We start from the raw sequence: 21,433 nt of genomic DNA, 5'->3' as shown, positions 1-21,433 counted from the left end.
CTAACATCCTTTTAACTTTTGTTTAAGCTCATGGGGCAAACAGAATTTAGAGTAGAGTAGAGTAGAATAGAATAGAATAGAATAGAATAGAATAGAATAGAAGATAATAGAGTAAAATAGACAGTAAAATGGAGTGGAGTGGAGCAGAGCAGAATAAAGGAATGAATAGGATAGGATAGGATAGGATAGGATAGGATAGGATAGGATAGGATAGGATAGGGTATGTATGTATGTATGTATGTATGTATGTATGTATGTATGTATGTATGTATATATGTGTATATATGTGTGTGTGTATATATATATATGACACTTGAATCCAAAAAGAATCCAAAAGAGATTCCTTGCAGGATATGTATGTATGTATGTATGCATCAGTGGTGGGATTCAACCGGTTCGCACCTACCCAGGAGAACCGGTTGTTAACTTTCTAAGCAGCTCGGAGAACCGGTTGTTGGAAGAAATCTCCTTTTGTTTTTCCCCACTTTACAAGGCTAATCCTGTAAGGAAGGCAGGAAGGAAACATTCTGGTGTTGTTTCTAGCCTAATCTTTATTGCCCTGCTTACAGAAACTGCCTCTCCGGTTAACCCTGATTACATTGTAACAGCTAAGGTGAAGCGCCCATCGACCTGAGTGACCGTGAGTTGGCCACGCCCATCCAGTCACATGACCACCGAGCCCCACCTTCCCAGATGGTCATTAGGGCAGAGAACCAGTTGTTAAATTATTTGAATCCCACCACTGGTATGTATGTATGTATGCATGCATGTATTTTTACCTTGCATTCAAACTCCATATTTTGACTTAAGTGAATCAATTCTTCGGTGCTCTTCATACGCTGGACATTTGCATTGCAATCTTTGATGAGCTGTAGAGAGAAAAAGGCCATCAGAATAGAAAAAGGGGAGGAAAAAATATTTGCAAAATCACCCATTTTTACTTTGAAAGAATCAGATTTAAAAGAGGTTGCTTCTTCCTTTAGCACGCATTATTATTTCTCGGAGCGAGCAGGGATTATGGACATCCGAGAAGAGCAGTTCCAGGTGCCCCTTAAGAATGTTATTCCATATATGTCAACTCATTTTAATTTTGGTTTCCGAAGGGTGAATTTGACTAGACTTATCCCACAATTGTTTGGCCCATCAAAGCAGAAAGATACCAAGAAATATCTAATTTATTTATTTTTTTCCTTTTTAGCAATAACTTTTTAAGGATTACATTAAACAGATAAAACAGAGAGCAATTTCCCCTACTACATTTCTTTTTGTAAAAAAAAAACTATCAAAAAATTTGCAGTGATCCATCTTTTAAAATACCTCAGTTTCGCATTCTGTGTTGGTTTATTCAAATAATAATTTAAGTATATTTGCATTCAGGGGCAAACTAAATGCTTTCCTTTCCATTCCTACTCTAGGTAAAGCTAAAGGTTCCCCTCGTACATATGTGCTAGTCATTCCCAACTCTAGGGGGCGGTGCTCATCTCCCTTTCAAAGCCGAAGAGCCAGCGCTATCCGAAGATGTCTCCGTGGTCATGTGGCCGGCTAAATGCCGAAGGCGCACGGAACGCTGTTACCTTCCCAACAAAGGTGGTCCCTATTTTTCTACTTGCATTTTTACGTGCTTTCGAACTGCTAGGTTGGCAGAAGCTGGGACAAGCGACAGGAGCTCACTCCGTTATGCAGTGCTAGGGATTCAAACCGCCGAACTGCCGACCTTTCTGATCAACAAGCTCAGTGTCTTAGCCCCTGAGCCACCGCGTCCCTGTTATTCCTACTCTACAGTGAGGGTAATATCATGCCTCTCTGTTCCAAAAATGGAAGTAAAACTCCTCACCAACAAACTTGGATATTTCAGCTTCTGAACCGTAAGGAGATTTTTGTGTGAGGAGAGAAGAGGGGAGAAGATGGACGTTTGAAAAATCAGATTCCGAGGGGTTTTTACCTTTTCAAGAGCGTCGTATGCCTGTGTGGCCTGGACTTCTTCATCGGCCCCAGGTGGAATTCTTTTCAGGATGTTCTGCAGAAGGAAAGATTGATTGATTGATTGATTGATTTCCCGCCTTTATTATTTCTACAAATAAACCAAGGTGACAAACATATCCAACATACCTTTCTCAGGAGACTGGGAGTTCTAGCCCTGCCTTAGGCATGAAAGCCAGCTGGGTGACTTTGAGCCAGCCCCTCTCTTTCAGCCCAATTCAGCTGGCTTTCATACCTAAAATGGGACTAGAACTCCCAGTCTCTTGGTGATTGGCTCAAAGTCACCCAGCTGGCTTTCATACCTAAGGCGAGACTAGAACTCCCAGTCTCCTGGTGACTGGCCCACCCAGCTGGCTTTCATGCCTAAGGTGCGACTAGAACTCCCAGTCTCCTGGTGACTGGCCCACTCGGCTGGCTTTAACACCTAAAATGGGACTAGAACTCACGGTATCCTGGTAAACGGCCCAAAGTCACCCAGCTGACTTTCACACCTAAGGCGGGACTAGAACTCCCAGTCTCTTTGTGATTGGCTCAAAGTCACCCAGCTGGCTTTCATACCTAAGGCGAGACTAGAACTCCCAGTCTCCTGGTGACTGGCCCCACCCAGCTGGCTCTCATGCCTAAGGTGCGACCAGAACTCCCAGTCTCCTGGTGACTGGCCCATCCAGTTGACTTTCATGCCAAAAATAGGACTAGAACCCACATTTTCCCACTTTCTAGCCTGGTGCCTTAACCACTAGTCGCCCAAACTGGTTCTCTGTGAAAAGCTGGAAAGCTTCTATATTTTCTAATTTTGTTTAGTTTTTTTGGAACTAGTCATCAGTTTTGAGCTCAAACTGATCTCACGGCAGCCACGAATTCTCGCCAACATCTTGAGAACAGGAAATGGGGCAACAAAACTATTTCTATCTAGAGATCTTTGCTAGAGAACTTGGTAAACATCTCTTCTCTTTTTCTCCAAGGGGACACAGAGAGAATCGGAGTAAGAGGGAAGGAGAACAACGCCTGGGTTTTTATAGAAGGAAAAAAAAGAAGAGGTGAGGCCTAGCAAACCCTATTCAATCCGTGTGCAGGTAGTCCCAGACTTACGACAACAATTGAACCCCAAATTTATGTTGCCGAGTGATAAATTCATTTCGCCCCACTTTACAAATTTCCCCGCCGCATTTGTTAAGCGAATCACCACAGTTGTCAAAGGAGTAACCCGGTTAAGTGAATCGGTTCTTCCCGTTGGGTTGCAAAAGGCGATCGCGTGACACCCCCCCAGGACACTGCAACCGTCATAAATGTGAGTCAGGGGTCAAGTGTCCGAGTGAAAAATCACGTGACCCTGGGGATGCGGCAACGGTCATACGTGTGAAAAATGGTCATAAGTCACTTTTTTTTCAATCTCGTTGCAACTTCAAATGGTCACTAAACAACCTGTTGTAACTACCTGTATTCCCCGACTTACGACTGGTCGTTTAGCTTTTGAAGTTGCAATGCCCCCCATTAAAATGCTTACAACACAGTTACAAAGTTCCAATTGCCACTCCCCCGGTCACGTGAGTTACATTTTGGTTGCTTGGCAACTGGCTCACATTTACGGCCCGTTGTATCATCCCAACATTGACTGCCCACAATTTACGATATTTTTGTCGCTTATGTCTTGGTTGCAGCAAAAACGCCCCATTGTGAACAATGACTACTGTATAAGCAACCAGATCATAAAAACGGGACCATCACGCTCAGGACTTATGACAGTAACAGGCAGGGCCCGTTACCGTTGTAAGTTGAGGGTTAGCTGTGTATCAATGGTAAATGAGGTTGAAATAGAAGAATACTGAACGGGTGCAGGACTCTGGATCTAACAAAGGGCTTTGGAGTAGAGGTGGAAATGATGAGGCCAATAAGGAAGGTGATTGTTGTGACCTGCCAGTGGCCGGAGGAGCTGGCAGCAGATTCAGACAGTGAGGAGGTTGGGGAGGAACATGGGCCGGTCCTGGAGTCTGGGGAAGGCTCTGATGAGGGCTCTGCGTCGGAGGAACAAATGGGGCTAGGGTCTTCTGACAGTTATCAGCTGCCTTTGGAGTAGGATATCAGTGGGGCAGAAGAACAGCTGGAGCCTGTTTCCGATGTACGCATGTGAAGAGCTGCCAGCAGAAGGGAACAGTTAAGGGCCAACTTGGGAATAAAGGCACAGGTGGACGGTGAATGGCCCCTCCCATAGGGAATAAAGAAGAGCGAAAGGGGAGTGGAGTTTGCAGGAGACCATTAGTTTGCTTAATTAGTGTGAAGATTGGTTCGTGACTCTCAGAGACTCCTTGCCAAGTATTTCCTTATACAGCATTGTATGTCTCCAAGCCTGATAAGGTCTATGCTTGTAAATTCACCCTTGAAAGACAGTTTGCCAGGACTTTGCTGGATGTGAATGAGAGGAATTCACACGAGCTTAATAAAAAGGGGTCTTGTCGGGACAAGGAGTGTGCATCGTGATTTGGTGAAGCCTAGATCAGAACAAGGACCTTAATGCAGACATGTCAAACTCAAGACCTGCAGGCCAGATCTGGCCCATGAGGCTGCCCTGGAAATGCTGACGGGACGCCTTGGCCCTGGCCCACACCCAGGAAGCAGCTCCCATCTCACACCACCTGGCCTCACCATGCCACGCCTCGCCTCGCCAAGTGTCTCCTCACCCTGCCTTGCAGCAGCCTCATTGAGGAGGCCCCTAGTCTCACCTCGCCATGCTACACATCACCCGGCGTTGCCCCACCCAGCCTTGCAGCAGCCTCGAACCTCAAGAAACTAGACAAATATGCTACCCGCATCAGATGCTACTTTCAGGTCCCTGGCTGAACTGCGGCCAGGCGAGTCTTCCTACCTGGAGAAGGAGCTTCAGTCGGGTGATGCGCTGGAATGGGAGAATGAGGAAGGATTTGAGGGAGAGGCGCTGACACACCGGGTCACTTTCCAGTTTCTCCAAGACCTGTTGGAAAGCAGGAACCCCGTTCCTAGGCAGCAGAGGAAAAAGGCAGACACGACACTTTGTGAAGTAGGAGTGGGAGACTGGGATCTAAAAGAAAGACATGAGATCCAACGTTCAACAAGACAAAACACCTGCTAAGTACTGCTATACACAGAGCTTCCTGCGTCCTTGAGTTTAAGGCAGGGGTGTCCAACTCGGTTTCATCGAGGGCCGCATCAGGCTTGGGTTTGACCTTGGGGAGGTCGTGTGGGTGTGGCCAGGAGAGGTGGCCAGCTCGACATCTGTTTTTGGCTGTGATGACCTCCTGCAGCCCTCTGCCAATGAAATTGGAACTTGGGAGGGCAGTGTGCAACTCCTCCAGGCTCTGTTTTCACTGACAGAGGCTGCAGGAGGCCATCGCAGCCAAAAATGGAGCTTTGGAGGGCTGCAGGAGGCCCTCCCAAACTCAAGTTTCACTGGCAGAGGCACCGTGGACTGGTTTTTCACTGTTTCCAGGGCGGTCCTGTGGGCCAGATCTAAGCACTTCACAGGTTGGATCCGGCTGTGGACCTTGAGTTGCCCCCCCCCCCCCAATTTAAGGGGAAAAAAGCACCAGGCAGGTGTTAAGGGACAATTGCATATATACCCAGAGTGGGAAGTTTTAGGTAGGTACAAACCTATGACATGTAACAACTTCCCCCTGAAGTCAGCACTAATCTATATTATAAAAGCGTACGGTGAAATCATGCATTGCAAAGATCGTTTGGAGACAGGAGAGGCTTCTAATGTAATCTACCGGATCTCTTGCATGGATTGCCCCTGTGACTATGTAGGATAGATGGGGAGGAAGCTAACCACCAGACTGCAAGAACATAAGTGAGCGGTCAGATGAGAAAAGCCAAACTCATTGATAGCCTCACAAGCAATGAACAAGGATATGCAAATCAATTTCGCAGCTACTAAGATTGTTGGCCGAGCAGGTACAAAAACAGCCAGGGAATACATTGAAGCCTGGGATACGGGCCCCTTGTAAATCAACAGGAGTGCTGATTTACTACCAGCTTATCAGATTCTTAGGAACTGAGGGCTTGGCAGCACAAGGAAGCAACAGCCAATTGCCGGCCATCAACACACCAATCAACCAATAGCAATGCCATATAAATATGATCCACAGAATAACCCAAAGCACATTTCCCTGTAGGGAGAAGTTCCCTGAGGATGGGCTCCAGTACGACTCCAAAAGCTTGGAAGATTAAACCTCTGATCCCAGTGATGAACCTGGATTGGATCTTGCATACAACGAAAAGTTAAATTGAAACAAGTTGGTGAAATGATTCCAGGAACAAATTTTCTATGTCTCCCCAATACCGAGATACAAAAGAACGTTCGCCTGAATTTTGGCTTCTCCCTGGATTGGCGATTCTAGTCTAATGATTTGTTCGGACAAGTTTAAACCAGCTGGGACACTCCACACTTGCCTTTGAAGCATGGTGAGAAGCGAAGACATTAGGAATTTTCTGTTATGCCTTAACACAGGGGTGTCAAACTCAATTGCATGGAGGTCCACATCGGGGTTGTGACCTCAGGGGGCTGGGAGTGTAGGGCCAGGAGGAGTGGAATGGCCAACCCAACATCATTCATTGAGAGTCTGTTTTTGGCCATGACAGCCTGCCTGGGCTCCGTTTTTAGCTGTGATGGTCTCCTGCAGTCCCCTGCCATTGAAAATGGAGCTCCCCGGGCTTCATTTTTGCTGGCAGAGGCACCACAGGCTGGTCCTTTTCCATTTCCAGGGTGGGTCCGCAGGCCAGATCTAAGCACCCTGGGGCTCGAATCCGGCCCATGGGCCTTGACTTCAGATTTGCCTAAAAAGCTTTTGGAGAGAACTAGAAAAAGGTCAAGCTGTTGTGGACCGCCAGTGGCTAGCAGAACTGGTGGCAGATTGAGACAGTGAAGAGGTTGGGGAGGAACATGGGCCAATCCTGGAGTCTGGGAAAAGCTCTGAGGAGGGCTCTGCGTCGGAGGCAGAGATGGGGCCAGGGCCATCTGACAGTTATCAGCTGCCTTCGGAGTCAGACATCAGTGGGCAGAAGAACAGCTGGAGCCTGTTCCCAGTGTGCGCATGCAGAGCTGCCAGGAGAAGGAAACAGCTAAGAAACAAGGGTTGACTCAGGAGTTAAGGCACAGGTGGATGGTGAATGGCCCCTCCCAGAGGGAATAAAAGAGGAGCGAAAGGGGAGGGGAGTTTGCAGGAGACAATTAGTTCAATTCATTCGGGTGAAGATCTGTTCCTGACTTCTTGCCGAGTAATTGCTGCTACAGCGTGGAGTTTAGAAGATATCAGCCTGGCAGCTCTCCAAGCCTGATAAAGGCCTGTAGTTGTGAAATCTCTTGAAAGATTGTTGGCTTGAACATTGCTGGAGAGGAATTCCCTTTAAAACTAAATAAAAGGGGTTTTATGGGAAGCCTAGGTCAGAACACAAGCAATCCAGAAGGCATCTTCAGGTGCTTACATGAGTCTCCGAAAAGTCTGGTCCTGGTAGGTCTGGTTGGTCACATACGGCAAGTAAACCCTGCGAAATTCTGGTGCGTTTCTGAGTGCCACATCACAGACGTTGAAGGTGAACATGTTCTCCTCAAGCTTCTCTTCCAGTTCAAAGAGGAAACTGCAGGCATCATCAGGTTATCATGGAAAAGAAGTAGAACATCATTATTCCATTTATTTTGTTGAGTTGTGATCCTTTCAGAGGAATGGAAGAGCCATTGTTGTCCCCAATCTATAGATAGATAGATAGATAGATAGATAGATAGATAGATAGATAGATAGATAGGTAGGTAGGTAGGTAGGTAGGTAGGTAGGTAGGTAGGTAGGTAGGTAGGTAGGTAGGTAGGTAGGTAGGTAGGTAGATAGATAGATAGATAGATAGATAGATAGATAGATAGATAGATAGATAGATAGATAGATAGATAGATAGATAGATAGATAGATATAGAGGAGAGAGAGAGGGGGGAGGGATAATAGAGATAGAGAGAGAGAAATAGAGAGAGATAGAGAAATAGAGAGAGATAGAGAGAGAAATAGAGAGAGAGAGAGAGTAGATAGATAGATAGAGAGATAGATAGAGAGATAGAGATAGAGATAGATAGATAGATGATAGATAGGTAGGTAGGTAGGTAGGTAGGTAGGTAGGTAGGTAGGTAGGTAGGTAGGTAGATAGATAGATAGATAGATAGATAGATAGATAGATAGATAGATAGATAGATAGATAGATAGATATAGAGGAGAGAGAGAAAGAGAGAGGGAGAGATAAATAGAGATAGAGAGAGATAAATAGAGAGAGAGAGAGAGAGAGAAATAGAGAGAGATAGAGAGAGAAATAGAGAGATAGAGTAGATAGATAGAGAGATAGATAGAAAGATAGAGATAGAAAGAGAGAGAGAGAGAGAGATAGATAGATGATAGATAGATAGATAGATAGATATAGATAAAGAGAGAGAGAGAGAGAGAGAGAGAGAGAGATAAGGTGGTGTTACAACAGGAGGAAGGGATGGTAATCAAAGCAACTCAAACTGTATATTATAACCTATTAAATGAAATAATAAATGTATAAGAATGATAAATGCAAAAAAGAATAACAATCATGTGAATGTATAAAAATGGTATGCAAGAGAATAAAAAAATAAAAAAATATTTGAAAAAAAAAAGAATATATGTTGTTTTGGAAGGATAAGGACACAATGGGAATATATTGTATATCTTTTAGTTGTTATAGATGAAAAAATATAAGGGGAATAAAACAGGGGTCTCTGGGTGGGGGGGGAACTGTAATATTAATTCCCCCCCCTTTTTTCCTTACTGTTTTTTGTCTTTAGATGTCTATGTCTCTGTCTGTACTATTTGCATTAAAAAAAAAGATAGATAGATAGATAGATAGATAGATAGATAGATAGATAGATAGATAGATAGATAGATAGAAGTTTATTTATATGCCGCCCTTTTCCCTGGGGGGACTCAGGGCGGCTCACAATCCAAGAGGGAGGGGAAAACAAACTTTTTAACATATAAGACAATACATAATTAAAAAACACAACATTCATACCATTCGGGCAGGTTACAGTCTTAGCCCCAGGCCTGACGGGATAGCCAGATTCTGAGGGCTGTGCGGAAGGTCTGGAGGGTGGTGAGGGTACGAATCTCCACGGGGAGATCGTTCCATAGGGTCGGAGCTACCACCGAGAAGGCTCTCCTCTGCGTAGTTGCCAGTCGGCATTGACCGGCAGATGGAACTCAGAGGAGGCCTAATCGATGAGATCTAATAGGTCGCGTGGAGGTAATTGGCAGTAGGCGGTCTCTCAAGTACCCAGATCCACTACCATGTAGGGCTTTATGGGTGACAAGTAGCACCTTGAAGCGCACCCGGAGATCGACCGGTAGCCAGTGCAGCTCGTGGAGGATAGGTGTTATGTGGGTGAAGCGAGGTGCACCCACAATCGCTCGCGCGGCCGCATTCTGGACTAGCTGAAGTTGCCGAATACTCTTCAAGGGCAGCCCCATGTAGAGCACATTGCAAGAGCGAATGGGAGAAACAGAACTCACTTGGCACTAACGTCACGCACATCCTGAAGACGGGAGAAAAGCCACTGTTTGTCCTGAGTGGTTAAAACCCCCTGAAGTTCCTGGGAATGTTGAAAGTGATCCACGGCTACGTTCAAACTCCGCAGATAAGAGGCTTCGGATGCAATTAGTTCAAACTTGGCCTGTTTGAAGAAGAAAAAAGGAGCCGAGGTGGCGTAGTGGTGAGAGCACGGTACTGCAGGGCTCCTTTTGCTGCCTGCCGGCTGCCTGCAATTTGGCAAATCGAATCTCACCTGGCTCAAGGTGGACTAAGCCTTCCATCCCTCTGAGGGGGGTAAAATGAGGACCCAGACTGCTGGGGGAAAGAGGCTGATTCTGTAAAGCACTTAGGGCTGAAAAGTGCTATGGAGTGGTATTTAAGTCTAACTGCTATTACTCTTATTCTTACTCTTACTATTCCTTCCTTCCTTCCTTTCCTCCCTCCCTCCCTTTCTTATTCTCTTTCCTGGTGGCACAGTGGTTAGAATGCAAACTTGCAGGCTGACTCTGCCCACTGCCAGCAGTTGGATCCAGACCAGCTCAAGGTTGACTCAGCCTTCCATTCTTCCGAGGTGGGTAAAAGGAGGACCCAGATTGTTGAGGGGGGCAATAGGTTGAACCTGTTAACCACTCAGAGAGGGCTGAAAAGTGCTATGGAGTAGTATTTAAGTCTAACTCCTATTCCTATTCCTATTCCCCTTCCTTCCTTCCTTCCTTCCTTCCTTCCTTCCTTCCTTCCTTCCTTCCTTCCTTCCTTCCTTCCTTCCTTCCCTCCCTCCCTCTCCTATTCTCCTTCCTGGTGGTACAGTGGTTAGCATGCACTCTTGCAGGCTAACTCTGCCCACTGCCAGCAGTTCGATCCAGACCAGCTCAAGATTGACTCAGCCTTTTATCCCTCCGAGGTTGGTAAAATGAAGACCCAAATTGTTGGGGGAGGGGGGGGGGTAAATGCTGACTCTGTAAACCACTCAGAGAGTGCTGGAAAGCGCTGTGAAGCGGTATATAAGTCTAAGCGCGATTGCTATTCATTGCTCGTCTAGCCCTCCGAGATCCGACGACGGCCCTTGCCCTTTACCTCTTGCAGCTTCTGTTCCTCGCGGGTCATGCTCAGCAGCATGGTGCTTCCTCGAACCATGGGGATGTCCTGCCACAGCGAGGAGCCCGACGAGACGGATAGGCGTTGTAGGTAAGAGTCCTGGGAGATCGGCACCTTTCTCCGCAGCTTGGGAGAGATCGGTTCCACCTCTTCAGACAAGGAGTCTATCTGTTTTTGACTCTGGATTGCTTTGTTCAGGGCATCGTCGCTGTATTCCTGGTAGAGCAGTTTGGCTGCAGGGAAGAATGGATTGCAAAGGACAGGGGTCGGCAACCTTAAATATTCAAAGAGCCATTTGGATCCACCCCTCACAGAAAAGAAAACATCGGGAGCCACAGAAACTACCAGGGGTTGAAAAGCTCAATAAATCATATGCCAGCGGGGCGTCTCACATTGGCGGTTGTGACACATATTTTGAGTGACAGGGAGAACCGCAGCAGAGGGATGAAAGAGCCACATGTGGCTCCAGAGCCGCAGGTTGCCAACCCCTGGCATAGGAGATCACAAGGCTGTTGCAATTACAGGTAGTCCTCGAAGTTACAACTGTTTGTTTAGTGACCATTCAAAGTTACAACAGGCACTGAAGTAAGTGACCTCTGACCATTTTCCACCCTTACATCTGCTGTCATAAGTAAACAGTCATGTGATCAAAATCCAGACGCTTGGCTTCTGACTCACATTTATGATGGTTGCAGTGCCCCAGGGTCATGTGATCCTCTTTTGTGACCTCCTGACAAGCAAAGTCAAGGGAGAAGACAGATTCACTTAGCAACCATGTTACTACAGATATTGAGACTCTAGAAAAAGGGCAGAGGAGAGCAAACAGGAAGAACGGATGTAGGAACTGGGCATGGCTAGTGAAGAGAAGGACCAGGGGAGACATGATAACAGTCTTTCAATATTTGAAGGGCTGCCACAGAGAGGAGGGGGTCAAGCTATTCTCCAAAGCACCTGAAGGTCTAACAAGGAATAATGGATGGAAACTGACCAAGGAGAGATTCAACCTGGAAATAAGGAGAAATGTTCTGACGGTGAGAGCTATCAACCAGAAGTTGCCTTCAGAAGTTGTGGGAGCTTCATCCCTGGAGGCTTTCAAGAAGAAACTGGACTGCCATCTGTCAAAAAGAGTGTGGGGGTCTCCTGCTTGGGCAGAGGGTTGGACTAGATGACCTACAAAGTCACTAACTCTGCTAATCTAATTTAATCCCCTAACAACTGCAGTGATTCACGTAACAACTGTGGCAAGAAATGTTGGAAAATTCAACTTAACAAATGGCTCACTTAGCAATAATATTTTGATTGCATGATCATGGGGATGCTGCAATGGTTGGAGGCGTGAAAAAGGATCATAAATCACATTTTTTTCCAGTGCCGTAGTAACTTCGGACGGTCACTAAACCAACTGTCGTAAGTCAAGGACTACCAGTATCGAGCCCAAGTAGAGAAACATATTTAACCCCTTTTAAGGGAGGAGTTGGGGAAGCCACAAAACATACCAAGAAAAGCAATACTTACATGAATTTATCAGTTTGGAACGGCGCCGTTTGATATTTTCTAGGCTTTCTGGCGTTTTCTTCTCTCTTTCAAGGAAGGGAAAATTGTTTTTAAAGAAGGAAAAATTAAGAAGTCTACTCCAAAAGAGTTGGCTTTCATCAATTACCCTTAAGCGTTGGGTAAAAAGAAAAAATCATCTGTTCAGATTGTTATATGAATTTGATTCTAGTTGCATTCCTAACCAGGGGTGGGTTTCAAAAATTTTAGCAACAGGTTCTCTTCCTGGTTGCTGGAAGGGCGTGGCCATGGTCAGCCTCCTGCATGATGGGGGGGGGCATTTTCACACTCCTTGGGCTCCGGAGGTTTTCTTCGATCCTCCGGGAGGGCAAAAATGGCTTCCCCCAGGCTCTGGAGGACGTAAACAGACCCACTTCCGGCCCACTTCCAGAACTTCCTAGAGGATTGTTTTTCATCCTCAAGTCTCCATGCAGGTCCTGTACTTACCTAGCATCCAAAACGGGCTGCGAGGGGACTTCCAGGAGGGGAGGGGCAGGGTGGATGGGTGGGGCCAGCCAGGGGTGGGATTTGTGGGTTCTCTGCACTGGGCAGATTCTTTGCTAGAGGTTCTCCCAAACCACTGTGAACCTGCAACAGCCCACCCCTGTTCCTAACGCACGTGGACCGGGGGGGCGGATGTTGTGCAGAACATGAAAAAAATGACTGAAAAACAAGCCAGCAACGGCAGTAGCAACCAGAAAACTGATTCAGGGGCGTGGCCAGCCTGCTGACCCTACCGGTTCGGCAACCAAGTCCAAATGTCCACTACTCGTTCGCCTGAACCGGTATGAACCAGTAGCAACCCACTTCTGAAGTGTGCACAATAGTGAATGAAGACAAATGTATGAACCGGTATGAACCAGTAGCAACCCACTTCTGAAGTGTGCACAATAGTGAATGAAGACAAATGTATGAACCGGTATGAACCAGTAGCAACCCACTTCTGAAGTGTGCACAATAGTGAATGAAGACAAATGTGCACTCAAACGCCCTCAATGTGGGTCTAGATGACAATGAAGTTAAGTTTAGACAAATGAGCCCTTGGAATTGCCTTTTTAAGACCGGCTGACGAATTTGTTTCGCTTGCAACTCAGGATTAAGTCATGCAAAAAATCATCTCCTTGGTATCCTCAATTGTCTCCATCGGTGGACTTTATTACGAAACCTTGTTCATAACTGGCACGTGGCAACAGCTGGAGGCACTCCTGATGACGTCATCCTTGCTGATGTTTCCCCCCCATTGCTTTTCCTATAAGTCTTTCCCTATAAAGCAGATTTTTTTAAAGGCAGAAAACAGCTGTCCCTGTATTGGGACACTATCCTAAATTTGACCCTAGTCTACCCGTATCTTCTTTCAAGCAGATCCTCAGATCCCAGTAACTCCATCAACCCTCAATCCTGTCAGATCTGGGATGCAAAATTCAGACGGTCATTAGATGGCAGCAAAAGGTTAGAGAAGGTTTTTTTGTTGTTGTTGTTGTTTCTCAACCTAAACAAATTTTAAGATATGTGGACTTCAATTCCCAGCATGCTGGCTGGGGAATCCGGATAGTTGAAGTCCACGTATCTTAAATTTACTAAGGTTGCTTGACTGCTACCTTGGGAGCGACTGGATCCAAGTTTAGTACCCTTACTTTATGTCTACTCCGATCCACGTAGTACAGCCGGTCCTCGACTTACGACCACAATGGAGCCCAACACTCCCGTTGTTAAGCGAGACATTTGTTCAGTGAGTTCTGCCCCACGTGGCCAGCTTTTGTGCTACGGATGCAGAGGTGTGTTCCTACTGGTTTGGACCGGTTCGGCCGAGAAGGTAATAACTTGGCCGTTGTGCCCAAAACGACCATTGTGGTCGTGCCCAAAACTGGTTCTATCCTCGGCGGCGCCATCTTCATTTTCTGTTCTGCACATGCGCAGAACAATCTTCATTGAAAACATGTATTTTCCCCTTTTTTAATGTGCACATGCGCAGACTTTTTTACGTGCAAATGCGCACGCACGCGGAGTGCACGTCTGGCATGTGTACGAGCGAAGCTAGCGTGCAGGCGCCGAACCGGTAGTAATGCCGGCAGGAACCCACCCCTGCATGGACGTTAAGTGAATCGCCGTTAAGTTGACGAGTTAGTAACCCGGTTAAGTGAATCGGATTTCCGGCCAGAAGGTTACCACAGTGGATCACTAGTTTATTTGACCTTGGGACACAGCGAGGGTCATAAATATGAATGATTGAGTCTCTGAATTTTGATCGCATGATTCTGAGGTAATTGTGAAAAGCGGTGTCACTTTTCTCCAATACCGTTGTAACTTTGAATAGTTACTAAACGAACTGTTGTACGTCATATTGTCAGTCTTTTACAACTTGGCTGGAGGCTTTCTTTTAGCCAGAAGTGACCTGTTTATTTATAATAATGTACTCCCGGCTTCCTGCCAAAGAGCTGCCTTTTGTAGCCTCGTGGCTTCCTCGTCAACCCTTTGAACTGTTGTTATTCTACCATAGATGGCCATGCTTCCTCTCAGTGACTAAACAAGGCCTTCTGGAATGGTCCACCAGCCGGCCTTATCCTAAGACCTAAGAAGGATGAGCTTTTGCTGAGTCACGTGACACAGAAATCAGCTCTTCTCCTTCCTTCATGTAGTCACTTAATTCTCAGCTTCACCTCAGCGCCTTTGGGCTTTTTTTTTTTATAAAAAAAATTCCTTTCTTTATATCCTGCCTTTCTTATTTTTGCAAAAAGCTTAAGGTGGGAAACATATCCAGAATCAGAATAGAGCTGGAAGGGACCTTGCAGGTCTTCTAGTCCAGCCCCCTAACTCAAGCAGGGGATCCTATACCATTTGAGATAAGTGACTGGTTTAGGGTTTTGAAATGGTGTAGGGTTTCCTGCCTGAGCGGGGGGTTGAACTAGAAGACCTCCAAGGTCCCTTCCAACTATTCTAATCCTAATTTATAATTATTTCTTCTTCTTCTTCTTCTTCTTCTTCTTCTTCTTCTTCTTCTTCTTCTTCTTCTTCTTCTTCTTCTTCTTCTTCTTCTTCTCCTTCTTCTTCTCCTCCTCCTCCTCTTCCTCCTCCTCTTTTCTTGGAGAAACTCCTCCTTTTCCTTCCTCCTCCTCCATTTCTTCTTCTTCTTCTTCTTCTTCTTCTTCTTCTTCTTCTTCTTCTTCTTCTTCTTCTCCTCCTCCTCCTCCTCCTCCTCCTCCTCCTCCTCTTCCTGCTCCCTTATTCTATTCTATTCTATTCTATTCTATTCTATTCTATTTTGTTCCCTATTCTCCTCTCCTCTCTCCTCACCTCTCTTTTCTTCTCAGAAACCTCCAGTGATGAAGCACCCACAACTTCTGAAGGCCAAGCTGTACCACTGGTTAATTGTCCTCACTGTTAAGAAGTTTTTCCTCAATTTTAGGTTGCTTCTGAGAGAGAGAGAGTGAGTGAGTGGGCCAAGGTCAGCCAGCTAGCTCTCATGACTAAGGCAGGACTAGAACTCATAATTGTCTAGCAAATGGCCCCAAGTCAACTCAGCTGGTTTTCATGCCTACGTCAGGACTAGAACTCACAGTTTCCCTTTTTCTAGACCCCGTGCCTGAACCATTAAACATAACCTTTGTCTGTAGGCTGGCTTTCTGGAGAATGGTAAGATTTCTGTGAGGGAATCCACGTATTTTTAATTTTTTAAGACAGGAAATGGAGCATTTGGTCTCTCTTCTCCCTCGTTCCTTTTGGCAAATGAATGGCGTCAGAGCGGAAAGCCCGTCTCCCCATCTGCACTGTCAGAGGAAAAAAATCTCCAAAAGTATCTTTTAAAGCAGGGGTCTCCAACCTTGGCAACAGTAAGCCTGGTGGACTTCAACTCCCAGAATTCCCCAGCTGGGAGTCGAAGTCCGCCAGGCATAAAGTTGCCAAGTTGGAGACCCCTGCTTTAAAGCATCTGAGATAGCCTTTTTTGTGCCTCTACTATAGAGGTGGGATCCTACTGGTTTGGACCGGTTCGGCTGAGTAGGTAGTAACGTGGCTGGCCACGCCCCTAAACTGGTTCTATCGGTGGCGCCATACGCACCACCATCTTGTTTTTTGCTTCTGCAAATGCGCAGTAGCATTTTTTTACTACTGTACATACATGTGTAGAACACATAAAACACGTCCCTGAGCAAACTGGAAGTCACAGAAGCCGGAACCCACTCTTACTCTAATATACGCTCTTCTGCTTTAATTTCTTATGAATCCCAAAAGTTGTCTCTAGCCTCCATGGATGGAGCAACGCCTTGACATTGTAGCTAATAACAGCACATCAGCAGCCACTGGGTCTGAACAAGCCCTATTTGGAAGTTGCGCCTGATATCTCTTGGGGTCAGCATAGGGGATTCAAAGGGGTTGTAGCAATTATCCATCGCACTCACTGAGTTTAGTAGGCAAGCCAGGATTTTAACCCACTGAAATTCCAACTTCTAGCTGCAACGCCTGAATTCTCTTGTGAACCAGTTGTATAGCATCCAACAGCTTGCAAAGTGCAGGTAGCCCTCAATACAATACAATAGCAGAGTTGGAAGGGACCTTGGAGGTCTTCTAGTCCAACCCCATACCTAGGCAGGAAACCCTATACCGTTTCAGACAGATGGCTATCCAACATCTTCTTAAAGACTTGCAGTGTTGGGGCATTCACAACCTCTGGAGGCAAGTTGTTCCACTGATTAATTGTTCTAACTGTCAGGAAATTTCTCCTCAGTTCTAAGTTGCTTCTCTCCTTGATTAGTTTCCACCCATTGCTTCTTGTTCTGCCCTCAGGTGCCTTGGAGAATAGGTTGACTCCCTCTTCTTTGTGGCAACCCCTGAGATATTGGAATGCTGCTATCATGTCTCCCCTGGTCCTTCTTTTCATTAAACTAGACATATCCAGTTCCTGCAACCATTCCTCATATGTTTTAGCCTCCAATCCCCTAATTATCTTTGTTGCTCTTCTCTGCAATCTTTCTAGAGTCTCCACACCTTTTCTACATCACGGCGACCAGAAGTGAATGCAGACAACGGTTCAGTTAGTGGGCATTCAAAGTTGTGAGGGCTCTGAAAAATGCGACTTACAACTATTTTTCACAGTTGTGACCTTTGCTGCATTCCCCCACCCCCGATGGTTCAGATGCTTGGCCACCAGTCCCTATTTGTGACCGTTGCTGTGTCCTTCTGCAACTTTTGGACAAGGAAAGTCAAGGGGGAAGGCGGATTCCCGTAAAAAAGCAGGTTGCTAACTCATCAACGGCAGCGATTCGCTTAACAGCCCTGGCAGGAAAAAGTCATAAAGTGGGGCAAAGCTCTCTGAACAAGCATCTCAACTTAACAACAGAAATTCTGGGCTCAATTGAGGTCTTACGTTGAGGAATACCTGTGCTGGTTGCTGACTGGGGAAGCTCCAAAGGCATCGAAATAATGGTTTGTAAGTTGAATTTCGCTTGCTAGCTGGACCATTCAATCCATGGATACTCCGCTTCCTTCCCAACCTTTTCTGATCTCCTGGCTGATTCACGCAGCTTGGACCTTCTCCTCTTAGGAGAGACATGCCCTGAACCCAAGCTCTTCACCCTGCCCTGTTTTCCTTCCTGGCACAGGCCCACCTCTGTGGGAAGAGAGGATTTTCACAGCAAAGCACCGACGAGAAGGGACTCACCCGTATTTCACAAAGTCTAAGTGGTTGGCTCTCTCCTTGTGCGCGGCGGCTTCCTCTTTTGAGTGGAGAGAGGCTATGGAGACATCTGCCAAGGAAGAACAAGAGACACAACTTAACGGGTTGGACCTCCGTGGTTCAAGCAAGGCCCCCCAGACGAGGCCACTCATGACCACGTGGTGAGGGTTGACCGAAGGCACAGTTGCCCTGAGATCCATAGAGATCTGAGAAGCAATTACAGCAGGGGTGTCAAACTCAAGGCCCACGGGCCAGATCTGGCACATTATGTGGTCGGATCCAGCCTACACGACTATCCTGGAACATTTAAGGAACTGGCGACATCTCTTCGGCTGGACTAACCAAAGTGAAGAGGAAACATCAGGCCACATGTTCTGACCGAGGCTTCCCGAGAGCAGGGAGCAGACTCCTTGTCCCGACAAAAAACCCTTTTATTCATTTACTGTGACTCCTGCTCATTCGCATCCAGCAAAGTCTTTCAAGGGAGGATTTACGGTCACAGACCTTATCTGGCTTGGAGACCTGACAGGCCGATATCTGCAAAACTTGGCAAGGAGTTTCGGAGAGTCACGAACCAATTAAGTGAACTAATTGTCTCCTGCAAACTCCACTCCCCTTTCGCTCCTCTTTTATTTCCTCTGGGAGGGGCCATTCATTATCCACCTGTGGCCTTACTCCCAAGTCGACCAGTGTCCTTTAGCTGTTCCCTTCATCTGGCAAATCTGCGCATGTGCACACTGGGAACAGGCTCCAGCTGTTCCTCTGCCTCAGTGATATCTGACTCTGAAGGCAGCTGATAATTGGCATATGGCTCTGCCCCCCACTCTGCCTCCGATGCAGAGCCCTCATCAGAGCCTTTCCCAGACTCCAGGACTGGCCCATGTTCCTCTCCAACCTTCTCACTGTCCGAATCTGCTGCCAGCTCTGCTGGCTGCTGGTGGGCCACAACACAGCGTAGCTTCAGCCCGGTTTACCCAGAGCCAGCAGTTTGGGGAGAGGTATCAAGCTGGCCATGCCCACCCAGTTGGCCACATGCCTGGCCGGCCCCCTGAGACCAATCACAGCCCTGATGTGGCCCTCAATGAAATTGAGTTTGACCCCCCCACCCCGAGTTACAGGCTTTTCAAGAGGGCCATGTTGAACCACAGCATTGCTGATCAGTGTACAGATAGCCCTCGACTTATGACCACAATGGAGCTCAAAATTCCTGCTGCAGAGCCAAGGTGGCGCAGTGGTTAAATGCAGCACTGCAGGCTACTGCTAGATCAGCAGTTCAGCGGTTCAAATCTCACCGGCTCAGGGTTGACTCAGCCTTCCATCCTTCCGAGGTGGGTAAAATGAGGACCCAGATTGTTGGGGGCAATATGCTGACTCTCTGTAAACCGCTTAGAGAGGGCTGAAAGCCCTATGAAGCGGTATATAAGTCTACTGCTATTGCTATTGCAAAGTGAGACATCTGTCAAAGTGAGCTTTGTCCCATTTTGCAACTGTTCTCGCCCACCGTTGTTATGTGAATCACTGCAGTTATTAAGTTACTAACACGGTTGTTTTTCCTGCAACTTTGGGATCTGAGATAGAAAAAAAACGCTCACCTACAGCACCGTCAGTCGGCATCGAAATCTTTCTTAAGCGCTGTCGATGCCAATCTTTGCTTTTTGCTCGTTGCTTGGCCCCCGCCTCCTGCTTCTTTGTTCCGAAAGCGGATTCTTTGGTGCCCAACCCGATGGTGTTTTTGTCTGGGCAGCTGGAGGACTTCTCCAGGCGTGGATGTCTGCCTTCCAGGCCTCTTCTATGGATCGCCAGGGAAACAGGTTCCCCCACTGTTTTTTCAAGGACTTTCCTGAACCTTCCTGGACCTTCCGAGAAAGATGCAGTTGGATCGTCTGAAATCTTGGTCTCTTGCTCTGGCCACTGGAGATCCTGATGCCCCCCTGGGTATGGAAAACTTGGGGGCGAAGGAGGTCCGAGCTGGAGAAAGTGGATTGGGTTAGAGAATGCTAAAAGAGAAGGAGCCTGCCTTACATTTGTGGACTTGGTTTCGCACAGTTTCTCGCGACCTCCCGAGGAATGGAGAGTATAGCTAGAAGACCTCCCATCGGGCGTATCTTCAAACTTGGACACCATTTCAGAGACGCTGATGAAGGAATCTGCACCCATGGCACCATTTCCTAAAAATCCAACTTGCAAGTCCGAAAAAGAAAGGCCCAACTCAGAGCACGTGGCCAATGGAAGACCAGAAAACTCTTCCGTTGTATCGTCCAAACTTGAAACCAGGACAAGGTCACCTCGTTTGGAAATAGAGGATGAATTCCAAGAGGCACGGCGGCCCACCTGTGGGCTGAGATGTGTCGGTTCATTGCTTCCTGTGTGGGACACAAGGGGGCTGTTTTCTGAAGCGTCGGTCCTCTGCTGTGTAGAAGGATTGTCCCCGACTAGGAGATGCTTCCTGGAATTGGAATCTGATTGGGAACGGTGAGAACCCCGGCTAACAGCGATGCGTGGAGGTTGTGCCTGGAAGTTGTGGCCCGGTCCAGCAGCTACAGATTGTGCGATCTCTTTAGTCCGCTGGGAACCTGCATTGATACTAAATGAAGGAAACACGGAACGTCTAGACAGAATGGGTAAAGTGGCATGGTGTGACACAGGTACAGACTGCTTAAAGCTGTGTGCGGAATGTGGAACTTGGCAACACTGATCCAAGTCACCTTCAGAAGCGGAAAGCTGCTCAGATAATCTGGTTTCAGGGGCTAAAGACGAATGCTCCAAAAGAGTTTCGTTAGCGGAAGATTTGGGGGCTAATGGATTAACCTGGTTGGAAGAGGACAATTGTTCTAGAAGTCGGTCAGGATTAAGGCCTGGGGGAGTTGGCTGGGCATTAAAATTTGCCGTGGATGGGGAGATTACGAACTGGAGAGGCTTCCTGGAGGACAAAAACGAAGCAGATTTGAAGGACAACATCTGCTCTGAGTCCCCCTCTGGAACTGGGGCCAAAGGTTGTGTCAGCTGAGCTGCATCGGTGGTCATTGCAAAAAGGGTCCTGCAAGACGGGAGGCTGTCGGCATTGCAGCCACATTCTGTTCTCTCTTTTCCTGCAAAATATGGTGACTCACTGGTTAAGCTTTCATCCTCCGTGCAATATGTGTCTGTTGCTGCTTCCTTCCCGGTCAACGCAGCATTCTTAATTGTGGGTTTCGGTTGTCGGTGGGACTTCACATCATTTTCAGTAGTGTCTTCCACCGAACCCCAGGAAGAAAGACTTAATTTGATCATCCCTTTGGCTATATTGGACAGGCCTTCTTCTAGAGAGGGATTTGGGAGGTCTTTGGAAGGAGAACTCTGAGTGTCTTCAAGGAAGTCTTCACCAAAAGTGGGAAGACGATCATCTCCATCACTGTCCGATACTGAAGCTTCATCATCACCGGTCGCTCTGTTTGGTTGACTGGAGAAATGTAAAACTGATTCATCTCCTGCACACGTGACAGTCTCATCCATGGCTCCCTTGATGGGACCTTCTTGCAAGAGAGCAGTGATGATAGTCCTCAACGATGGGACAGGATTTTCTTTGGCATCAGAAGAACTGTC

At 47.0% G+C, this 21,433-nt stretch overlaps 1 protein-coding gene and 1 non-coding gene across 2 annotated transcripts in view; one reads left to right on the top strand and one right to left on the bottom strand.

The window, feature by feature from the left end:
- Positions 1–21,433, bottom strand: part of LOC106548842 (uncharacterized) — a 58,980-nt gene that overhangs the window by 15,468 nt on the left and 22,079 nt on the right. The window contains exons 2-10 of the mRNA XM_087722258.1: positions 19,444–21,433; positions 17,837–17,921; positions 12,148–12,212; positions 10,612–10,865; positions 9,519–9,679; positions 7,435–7,587; positions 4,841–4,970; positions 1,943–2,017; positions 780–869 (exon numbers count right to left, since the gene is read on the bottom strand). The exon at positions 19,444–21,433 is cut by the window's right edge and continues 1,743 nt beyond it. Of these exons, the coding sequence (XP_087578384.1) occupies positions 780–869; positions 1,943–2,017; positions 4,841–4,970; positions 7,435–7,587; positions 9,519–9,679; positions 10,612–10,865; positions 12,148–12,212; positions 17,837–17,921; positions 19,444–21,433 (3,003 nt within the window). The remainder of the gene's footprint in view (positions 1–779; positions 870–1,942; positions 2,018–4,840; positions 4,971–7,434; positions 7,588–9,518; positions 9,680–10,611; positions 10,866–12,147; positions 12,213–17,836; positions 17,922–19,443) is intronic.
- Positions 4,490–4,609, top strand: LOC148044193 (small nucleolar RNA SNORA5). Its single transcript, XR_015697792.1, has one exon. It is a non-coding gene; the product is annotated as a small nucleolar RNA SNORA5 (small nucleolar RNA).

Source organism: Thamnophis sirtalis, unplaced genomic scaffold (assembly GCF_051295495.1).
Source record: "Thamnophis sirtalis isolate CommonGarterSnake01/CBP01778 unplaced genomic scaffold, rThaSir2_p1.2 scaffold_9, whole genome shotgun sequence".
In the NCBI taxonomy this organism is placed as follows: domain Eukaryota; kingdom Metazoa; phylum Chordata; class Lepidosauria; order Squamata; family Natricidae; genus Thamnophis; species Thamnophis sirtalis.
The sequence above is the reverse complement of the archived record's forward strand: the minus strand, read 5'-3'. Positions and strand labels throughout refer to the sequence as shown.